The sequence below is a fragment of the Neopsephotus bourkii genome, unplaced genomic scaffold (assembly GCF_033783945.1).
Source record: "Neopsephotus bourkii isolate Nb327-2 ecotype Australia unplaced genomic scaffold, CSIRO-AGI_Nbou_v1 NB_718, whole genome shotgun sequence".
NCBI classification, from domain to species: domain Eukaryota; kingdom Metazoa; phylum Chordata; class Aves; order Psittaciformes; family Psittacidae; genus Neopsephotus; species Neopsephotus bourkii.
Genome location: NW_026901217.1, coordinates 229,324 through 240,330, shown reverse-complemented (window position 1 = coordinate 240,330; position 11,007 = coordinate 229,324). Strand labels below are relative to the sequence as shown.

At 43.9% G+C, this 11,007-nt stretch overlaps 1 protein-coding gene across 2 annotated transcripts in view; it reads left to right on the top strand.

The window, feature by feature from the left end:
* Window positions 1-2,581: 2,581 nt before the first annotated feature.
* RNF150 (ring finger protein 150) overlaps window positions 2,582-11,007 on the top strand; it is a 143,314-nt gene continuing 134,888 nt past the window's right edge. The window contains exon 1 of one of the 2 annotated variants that reach the window (XM_061354108.1): window positions 2,582-3,153. In XM_061354108.1, coding sequence (XP_061210092.1) covers window positions 2,688-3,153 — 466 coding nt within the window. In that variant the 5' untranslated portion in view covers window positions 2,582-2,687. The remainder of the gene's footprint in view (window positions 3,154-11,007) is intronic. The other variant, XM_061354109.1, reaches the window with a different exon arrangement.

Below are 11,007 nucleotides of genomic sequence, written 5' to 3'. Positions count from 1 at the left end.
CCTTAATGCCACTAGCTTGAAGCACGTAGTAGTAGTACCTGCTGTTATATCCCTGTGATGGTACTTATACAATGTAAACTTATCACCTCTTTTCCTGAAAAGTTGGATAGATTGGGCACCTGAAATCTGTCCCCAGAGAGGAATTACTTCAAATTGTTTTTAGGATTTCTTTCATAACCTTCTCTATTATTTCAACATCCTTTTTAAAATGTAGATACTAAAACTGGACTGCTTCCAGTATCTGCTTCACTGATGCTTCATGCAGAGAGAAAATCACTTCCCTACTATTCGTTATTCCTCTGAAACATCTGAGAATAGCTGCATCCTCTTTAGGCCCCTTTTCCTTTGGAGTATAGCATTATTCCTTCGTACTCTGACCCCCAAATCCCTCCCTGTGTGCAGAGTAAACCAGTCTTCCCAGTTCTGCTCCAGGTGGCCAGCAGTTTTGGTCACCTGGATTCGTATTTTTGCATCAAGCTTTATTAAAACATGTTCTGTTTCAACTAAGCTCGTCTTATCTGGTCCTTCATAAGTGTAATTAGAATGTCATGTAGCACTGAATAACACGCTGTTGTGGCCATGGCTGTGTAACTTCACCAGCCACACTGAGAGTTTCCTCACAAAACCATGAATCATGTTGGCTTGGCAGGCCACTTCCCATAAACACAAACTTCATCCATACATTGGAGTTTTTTTCTCTCTTGTTTTTCTTGGGGTTGGTTAACATTAAGCCAAACAGCCTGTAACTACCTGGTCACCATAATCAGTTTCTCTGGATCTTCTCAGGAAACTGAATGCCCAACCTGTCAAGATTTTCCTGTTGTGCCCAGATTTACTTGTAGTAGTGTCAGAGAGATTGTTATTCTCTCCACCTTCCTGCCCACTCTTTTGGGATTCATATGTGCCATTTTTCTGGGTCTGCTGGTTTTTGTATGTTCTGAGGAGATGCTGCTGCTTCTCTCTTTTATGAGTCAATAATCTGGCAAACATGTCCTCCATTTCCTTCCAAATATGAACATGAAATGTTTATTGATCATTTATGCCTTTTTTTTTTTTTTTGAGGGCTTCTTACTCTTCTAAATATACATAGGCTTTATTTGCCGTAGCCCATCCAGGGCTTTTTCTTCCCTCATGAAATCTCAACACTTTCCAGTTAATGTTGATTGCAATGAACTTTCATCTCTCAATGTTAGTTCTATGTATTTTTTTTCTTCTCAGTTGCTGGTTTCACTTCTCCAGCAATGAGTTTTCAAGGAAAGTTGTCCTCTTGTTTGACAGCAGACTTTTTGGCAGCCCACTGTATTTCCTGTAAACTTTATTTTACTCCCATATTCACCTGTACATTTTTCTCTCAAATTCACTTTTTCCAGCATCTTTCTGAGTGTGTAAATTATGATTAAGGCTGTCATCTGTTCACCTACATCAGTGGCAGCTATGAACATAAAATATAAACAGGCAAATCCTGACACTAGTGAGGTACTCAGGAATGGTAATTCTAGCAGCGGACTTTAATAACAAGGGGTCTAAAGCAGAAAGGATCTATTTATCTTGTGCAACATCCTTTTGTTACTGAACATACTTATGAAAAGCAGAATTTTTGCTACTTGCTTGCACTGTGATAGACAGAGTCATTTGTGGTTTGACCTTCCTGAAAGTCGTCCAAGTCCTGGCCAAAATTCTTTTGGGGTGTTTTATAACAAAAAAGTCCCCAGGTCTGGATTTTCACTGAGCCAAAATTAAACTATTCCTTTCTGCCCATGTCCATTGAGTATTCCCAGAGAGTGGCTTTGTCATTCTTTGAGGTTTCACTTTTCGGGTTCTCCATGTTCCTTTGAGTCACACACTCGATTTTGGTAAACGTGCCTGTCATTATCAGCCAGAAACATATAGGAAGTGATGTTTTCAGTTTGTGTTTTAAAGCTTCATACAAAAGCAATTATCCATCCCTCTGACCTGAAGCATAAAGTAGTAGGAGCTGCGTGGCATAACTGCACTATGACGTTCAAGTTATAATATACAAGACTTTCTAATTCATCCTGCAGAGGTCAGAAAGAGAGCCGGCGAAAATAAATCAAAGTTAAAACCAGGAATCGCAGTGTGACCGACTCAATCCTCAGGGAGAACTGGCGGCTCCTCCGGCTCCGCCGGCAGGTGGCGCTGCGAGCGCTGCGAGCGCTCCTCCCGCACCGGGCGGCCCCGCCGCCCCGCACCCGGGGAGCGCAGCGCAGCCCCGCCGGCGGGACTCGCCGGGCCTCCTCAGGGGCCGCGCACGGAGCCGGAGCGGTACCGCGCCTTTGTGCGTGTGGAAACATCCCCCCACCTCTTCTCCTCTCTTTTCCGCTCCTTACCCCGCCAGCCCCCTGGGCTGCCAGCAGCAGCGAGGGAGGCGATAAAGGGGCAGGAGGAAGCTGAGGGAGAGGGGAGGGCGGGGACGGGGACGGGGCGAGCGCGAGGAAATCGAACGGGCCCGGCATGAATTAGGCAGCGGGGAGGGCTCCTTCCCGCTGCTTCCATCCCTCCCTCTCCGTTCCCGCACGGCGGGAGCAGCGCCGCCCCGCGCGAAGCGGGTGCGCGCACACACCACACGCACACACAACCCCCCCGCACACGCACGCACACCACAGAGCCCGGCGGGGCGGGCCGGGCCGGCTGGGTTGGTTTGGGGGGGGTGGGGGGGGGACCGTCAGATGAAGATGGCAATGTCTGTGATCCAAGCGTGCCGCAGCCTGGCTCTCTCAACATGGCTGCTGTCCTTTTGTTTCGTGCATCTGCTGTGCCTGGACTTCACCGTGGCCGAGAAGGAGGAGTGGTACACGGCCTTCGTCAACATCACCTATGCCGACCCGGCGGCCGGCAGCGCTGAGCTCCGCAGCGAGAAGAGCGAGTGCGGGCGCTACGGCGAGCAGTCGCCCAAGCAGGACGCCCGCGGGCAGGTGGCCCTCTCCGCTTCGCCCGCAGACCGCTACGCGTGTGACCCCGGCACCCGCTTTAACGCCCCGGCGCCGGGTAAGAGCTGGGTGGCCCTCATCCCGCGAGGCAACTGCACCTACAAGGACAAGATCCGCCACGCCGCCGCCCAGAACGCCTCCGCCGTGGTCATCTACAACGTGGGGTCCAGCAACGCCAACGAGACCATCACCATGCCCCATGCAGGTGAGCCCCGGCACCCTGCGTGTGCGCTGTGGGTGCACCCCGAGGTCTGGGCTGGGTGGACAAGTGGGCCCTGTTTTACTGCATGTGCAGCCTGCTTTGCTGCCCCATATCTTTGGGATGGGAACTGATGGGAGAGTGTGTTCTCACACCTCATGGCAGGGAGCAGGAGAGGCTATGGGCTTTGCTGGGCAGTGGGTGCCCATCCCAGGGGCTGTGGAGCACCTCTCCATGCTGCCATGGCAAAGGATGGATGTGCTGCTGGAAGCTGTTAATGCATGGTGCTCCAGGGGTGAAAAGTTTGGGAGATGCAAAGTTTTGGTCTAGTCGGAGGAATGGATGGGACCCTGAAACTGCTGTGGGGCACTGATGTTTTATGGTGTCCTGAGGATCTTCCTCAGGCAGGTGCTGTGTGGGATCGGGTGTGATTCAGATTGAGACCTTCGGGTGAGAAGCATAGTGTTTATGGTGCCGGCTTGTCAGGATGTGCAATAGAGCAGGGAACACGGTGTCCACTGGCCTGCCTGTGATAGTGTTAAAACTGGGGGATCTAGTAGGAATGCCAAGTATCTGATTTGGTGGGAACATGAGGTATTTTGTCCAGTGAGCTTGTTGGGGAGGATGTGGAGGGTGTTCACTCCCCCAGGTGAGTGCTCTGTTGGAGTTTGTGTTCGAGTCCCAACATGCGCTCGTCAACTAGAACCAAGCAGAGATCCACTATGGGGAACAACCCAAACCTCGTGTTGTGCCCACCAAAGAAACACCACTGGTTTTGTAACAATGTTTCATTTGAAATAATGTTTTAAAAACAGATCACCAGATTTGTATTTAGGGATGGTGTTTTCTGCAGGGGTCACTGGTCTTTTATAGCAGCAGCCTGTGCCACGGAGACTAAAATGCCACCTATTGTGAAATCTCTGTTTGGTTTGCATCCAGTAACTTATCATGCCCAGCTGTTTCACGCTAGTTGAATCTTAGCAGAGTTGGGGGTAAATTGAAACACAGAAAGGCTGCAAAACAGGATGTTATTCTAATGACATTTTCAATTTCCACAATAAACCAAGCTAGCATGAATGTGCTGAAAAAACATTTGTTGCCTAACTATAGTGCTATAATACTGCTGATGCAAAAGAAGTGCTTCTGGATCCTCTTGTGTGCAGCCTCTTTAAGAGATTAACCATTTAGTTGAGCAAAGTCATGCCTCTCTGGTAGGTTTGCTGGAAAATGGGATTTTTTAGTATTTTGCAATGGTTTTGTGAGACAAGCAACTTGTAACCTCTTGAGCTTCTTAAAACTCTGCTTTATAACCTGCACATGGTTTAGTAGCTGTTTAGATTATACTTCTTGGTACTTGAAGTGTCACAGATTATATACTAAGTAGTATAAAGCAGTAGGAGCTTGGCATACTTACGCACCCTTACAGTAAAGCTCAGTTTGTTTCAAAAGTTAAGATGCATTGCTCATTCTCATCACAGTGAGTTTCTCTAGAACTGCCAACATGTTGGATCAATTAATGGTTTGCCTGTTTCTGGAGTATGCACTGAGCTGGTTTCCCACACAAATGGTGTTTTATTAAGAAACAGTGGGAGTAAAAAATGTGTGTAACCTTTTAAAATGTTGGTGCTTTTGTTTGTTTTAAAGTCTAAAATGAAGTAAGCAGGGAATCTTTCTTACTAAAGTGGCCTCAGCTTTTGAAAATACGAAACACTCTATCACTTATCTTGGGGGCAGCTTCATTTATGTCAGATGACTCCTTACGGCTTGTTCTGAGAATCCTTTTTGAGTACTGAATTGATACCCAGCAGTGTGATTGTACAGTACCAGAGGCTGAAATGGAAGGAAACTTGCAGAAAATCATCCAGACTTGTTGAACACAGTCGGTGAGACTGAAGGGCTTTGCTGGTTGATTGTGTGAGGTTGTCTTCAGTTTAAGGATTTTTGTTCTGTGGAGTTGAGAAACCTTAGGGAAAAACCTACATTCTACTACAGTCAAAACTCAGTGGAGTTTTAGAGCATAGGTCTGCTGGAACAGGAGGAAGAATAATTATTCATAAAGAAATATTTGACAGACTACCAGGGGTTAGAACTGGATTTATCTTTACTCTTCCACCGTTACACAGGAACACAGTGAATATACAGGCTGTGTAAAATTATCTTTCTGACTTGCAGTCTTTGACGTTTGCTTGGTCCCAGTCTAAACGATAGCACAGCACAAGATTCAAGGGAAGAATGAATCAGTTTCTTGGTTCTGAGTTCAGCAGCATATGCAGTGCTCTGCCCACGCCAAATCCTGGAGTGGGAAGAAAATTCCATCCTGGAAAATACTTGGGGGATGAGAGAGAAGGGTGAAATGTGACCTAAAAAGCAATTTGAAAGTTGAAAGAAATATGATGTTACTCTCTCTCTCTTTCCCTTTTCCTCCCACAGATATTTTTTTTTTCCATATAAGCTTAAATAAACTCTTTCTATAGAGAAAACAGTATATCCTGTTGCATAACAGCGTGGCTCTTGCCCTTACTAAAGAACTATTACTCCAAAGAGAGATGGTTTTCCTTCTGTACATTCTTCTCCTCTGTATGCTTCACCTCTCTTGCTGATGTTTTTTTTTTATCTGTTTCTTTTTCTGCTGTTCCCACCCCCATTCTAATTTCTTCATCTCTACCCCTTCATTCCCCCTCTTGACCACGTTACTGTGCTACTCTTATTTTTGCCCTTGACACTTTCTTCCCAAAGCTCTCTTTCTCTTGCCAAAAACCTTACCTCACAGCTGTATGTTTAATTGTATTTCCTGTTTTCTGCTACAATGCATGCCAATGACCCTTTGCTAACGTGATGCCTGCTGATTTCAAAATCTGTAAGTAACTGCAGCAAGATAACCATTCGTGAAAGAGGGTTGGTAGACCTCCCTGCCCTTGCAACACCTCTAAGCAGAACCAGGGTGGTCTTATATCAAAGCTTGTGGTTGAAATACTCAAATACAACTTTCCAGGATTTATTTATAATGCACCAGACAAAGTGTACAATTTGAACCAGTTCAATCACTGTTTTTAAAGCCTTTGCTTTCAGGGAGCTTGTGCTTAGGTCACTGGTTGCACATCCAGAAGTGGTGCAGAGTTGTGACATCTGTGCTCACAGGGAATGCAGAGGTCTGTGGTTCTCGTGCTAGGGCACACTTTGCTTTTGCATCAGCTGCTACAGCCTCTGCAAGCCGGCAACTTTATTTTTATTGGCTTGAAGTCTAGGAGCTGTGAGTCCAAGTTTGCTTTTTAACTAAACAGGGTTTAACCAGAGAAGGAATAAAAGCATCTAGAATTTCTGTTCCAGATGCTTTTTATTTTTCCTAAATCAACTTCACTAGTAGAAAAGTAGTCTAATAATATAGAGGATGCTGTTGTTTTTTTTTGTCTCTAGAAGAATAATCCATGGTGTTGGCTAGGGTTTCTGATTGGCATTTGTTCTTATTCAGAACAAATTAGCTGTTATTTACATTTGAAAAGGCTCTAGCCACTGTGTGTACATTTAATAACTTAGTATTAATTGGAAGTATTTTAATTACCTATTGTAGCACGTCCTAACACTTCCTCTGAGCTCTAAATAGATACAGTAATGGAGCCTTCCAGAAGGTGATTAAAGGTGAGAACTTCCCTCTCTCCAGCTCTTATTTGAGGGGACCCCTTCTAACTTGGGCACCTGTCAGGTACTTGGGACTAGGGAAGGATGTTAACTGTGACTGTACACATGATTCCTGTGTGGGTAAAAATCAAATCTTTATTATTCAGTACAGTTTGAATATTCTGGGGGGCTCCAGAATATCTCACAGAATGGATATGATCCCTCAGTTACATGGTTTAGTGGTGGTCTTGGCAGTCCTGGGGTAATGATTGGACTTGATGATCTTGAAGGTCCTTTCCAACCTAGTTGATTCTATGATTCTATGATTTTATGAATATTATGTGAATTAAATTGCATCCTGAGTATTTTGCACCAGAAGCATATGTGAGTCAGGCAGTTTTGCACTCTCCATATTCTGCTTTTCCAGTGCGTGCCATCACAGATTCTAAGTCACGTGCTGCATGTATGACAGCCTATTTTCAATGAGAGGCAGATGCCTCATTTTTTGTAATGGCTTGTACACACTGGCAGCAACTGTCAACTGCATCTTTGAGACATGAATCTCATATGTGGTCTGAGATGAGCCCGACTTCTTCCCTCCCTCTTTGGCCCTCAAGTGCAGCGTGTGTGTGCCAGACTGCAGAAGGAGGGCATGGCATCCCACTGCAAAACCAGGTGTGTCCCTCCACACATGCTGTGAACTTGGCCAGCCTTGATCTGTGCATGTTCAGTTCAATAAGTTTCTTCCCTTGCACTCAGATTTTTGTTCTATGATCAGTGACTACTCTTGCCTTTGACATATTTTAAGATGCGTTGGTAGTTTTGGCTAGGGGCTCCCATGTAGTTTTGTACTGATGTGCAAATTAAACACTGGAGTTAAAGATTTTTCTCTTTACAGACAAAATTCAGTGCTGTAACTCCTTCACTGAAACATTTTTTTCCCTAAACTTTTGTCATATTCTAATGAAGAAAATGTGCTAACAGTATTTACACGTGGATAAGCGTGAATCAAGGGTTGGAGATTTCAAGGCTTTCCAGGGCCTGCCATAATTGTTTTCTGTTCCAGGAACCCAGGACGACTCATTCCTAATAGAAAACACCTCAGTGGGGGAAGGAGATGGAGATTTGTGCATCTCTGAGCCTTATCCATTAAGAAATTGAGGTATGGCTGGGGTGTGCTACCATCCTTAGGATCTTGGAGGAGCTCCTGGATCCATCATGGGTGGCTTTCAGTAGTTTTGGAAAAATCTGGTTCTCTAGCGAAATCAAGGATTTATATCACTGGCTAGAGCCAGCGGTAGTGCCAACAAAGCTGTCCCTCTGTGTTTGCTAGTGAGACACACTTCTGCCTACTGGTTCTGCAGTGCCTCAGTGCTAGACTTCTCTACTACAGAGGTGTTCAGTCATGACTAGTGCTAGGGGGACTTTGTAATGTTAGGTCACTGGTTTAGCTTTAACTAAATTAAGAGGGTTGAATTTGACCTAGCAAGGACAAGAGCAACAAAATAATCTTGGTCTCTGGTACTACTTGGGGCAGCCACTTCAGCACTGGGGCACTGAGGTTTGCCATGAGGTGAAATGCTTTTTGCCTTCTTGAGTCTCTTCTTTCACCCTCACAGCTGGCTTATATGTGGCCTTCAAGAGCTCATTGCAGCCAGTAGAAAGACAGTGAGTCCACTGAGCTTTGGATCAAGTCATAAGGTACAGCTTTCCCTATGAAGTGGTGAAGTATTGATTCATTAAAGATTGCATTGATCCTCCAAACTTACTGATTGCAAAAGCAATTAGATTTCTACATGTCTTTTCTGCAGCATTTGTTTGCAGTGATATTCATAAAAATGCTGTCTTCAGATCTCTGCAGTAAAAAGTGACACAGCAACAAGAAAATCTTCCTCAGAAACAAATCTGTATCAGCATCGATTCTAACTGCTGTGTTAATCTGGATCACTTCCTTTTGGTATGCTGTCTTTACAAGAATGGTTTGCCTGTGATAAAGTGATGGTTTGCTCTAATCCCATCGGTACTTTGGCTTTAAAATGGTATGCATTAGCTTGAGTTATTAGAATACTGTGGCAGTCTTTGTCCGTGATAGCTCACTAATTCAAGCAGATACATTTCTGTGCTGCCCCCCTCCATGGTGCATCACAAAACACAGGAACATTTTCAGCAAAAGGGGAGCAAAGCCTACGGTTAGTTCAGCATTGGCACTTTAAGAGTCTCTTTTCCTGGTAAGAGACAAGGACATTTTCTACTTTCTCATGTAAGTGAAGGACTAAAAGAGCCCATTATTTTGCTGCACTTGTTTGATGGAGCTCATAGCACATTGTCATGTGAGATGACTGAGTTTCAAGTAACCTCTGCCTCCTTACACCATGAGCCAGGCTGATGAAGAGTTAGGTCCTTATGAAGGGGTATCCCAATGACTTCTCCACTTCCCAATAACTTCTGCATAGCTAACCTGCACAGGAACAGAATTCATTTCAGGACAAGTCTCACTTCTGCCTTTTCAGTTGCATTTGAGTACTAGTTGCAAACAATACAGTCATTGACTCATAGAAATTAGATATGGAAAAGACTGAGTAGTCCATGTAATCTGCCACCTTACTAATGCAGGACTGCTTCTTACAGTGTTACCACCTACTACTGCCACAGTGCTTTTTGCTTAGCATCTTGCAAAGGAAAGAATCCTGGGTTGCTTCAGAACCAAATGCAGTCTGTTTAATTAGCAGAATCGTGCCAAGGGAAGAAATATAAAATGAAGGAGGATATTAAATAGTAATGCTATATCTTGCAATAATATTTAATTCTCATTACTTCCACAAAGTCATCTTGGCAGAGGCATAACTGCTAACAGGTAAGGTTTAAAACCAACTATATTGGTCGTACCACACAGTTTAGGGGAGTATATGGCAACTGCAAAGAGGCAAAATATTTTGTAACTGGCTGTGTCCAAACAGGCTTAACTCTGCTGTGTCTTTACTCCACAGTGGGATGTGGCCCCGGACTTCATTCGTGCCTAGCTCTCTCCTTACTTCATAGTGTTTTGATTTCTCTTGAAAAGGAATCTAGATAGATAGGCCACAGGTCAGCCACTGCACAGTTTGACCAAGTTCTGAATGTGGATGAGCAGGGTCAAGGGGCCTCAGGGTATCTTGCTTGTTCACGAGTGTGTTTAGATGTAGTATCTCAGAAGGTAATTCCGTTAAGAATGATTATTGCTGTTACCTGAGGGAGAACCCCCAAATCACTTAAGTGAAACCTCAAGTTTTAAAATTTACTGTATTAAATATACCAGCTTTATATCTACTCTCTGACCCATTGCCCATGTTAGTGGATGCCAAGCTTCATAAACCTTCAGCTTTGCTAATGAATTTGCTGTGTATTGAAGCTCATAAAAAATAGATGTAGTGTTCTTCAGTGTATTTTGTGAAACAATTCTCCAGCCAGAATAGGTTGAAAATTACTAATTTAGATGCTCCACCACCCTGGTGGAAACAGTGGTTTTTGGTTCAAAAATGGATGAGTGGGAACACCTTTCACCAGTTCTAGTAGATGGAGGAAGGTTGTAAAGACTGATTTGCTTATGAAACAACAATATTATGCAGCTGTGCCTTACAAGAGAGGCTTAACAAGGGCATTATTTATTTTTTGGCTCTTCTTCAATAAGTTACTTGAGATAAACGTTAGAAAACTGAACTGAGTAGAGCTATAGGAGATGATGGAAAGATCAACCTGTTTGTTTTACTGCTGTTCTACTTTGAAGTATGAAAAGCTAGCATCTTTTGATTCTTTGCTACTTAAAGATATAATAGCTTTTTCAAATAATTGTTCATTTCATTTTCCTTCACAAGAGTGACTTACAAATAACATCAATAAAGTGAAGTGCCTGTTCATTTGCTTCTGACGGTGTAATCATAGCGATATTCAATTATACCGCTAGACCTAAGGGTCTGTCACGAGTTTCCATTTCAAATTTGATGTATTTAACTGTGTTTGTGCATGTAATAGTGCCTGCTATAAATTGAAAAGGTAGCCCATTTATATTAACCTTGTTTTCAGTTTGAGACAAATTGGAGGAAAAAAATATTTACCTTTTTAGATCCCAAAACACAGCCATGTAACTCCCTGTAATGGAGAGCCCTGGCTTGAGTGTATCTTGTATACTTCTTAAACACAGATAGAAGCACTTTTTATCTGCATAGAAATGTAGTTCCTCCAGGGATGCATGGAATAGGGTGAGTTGAC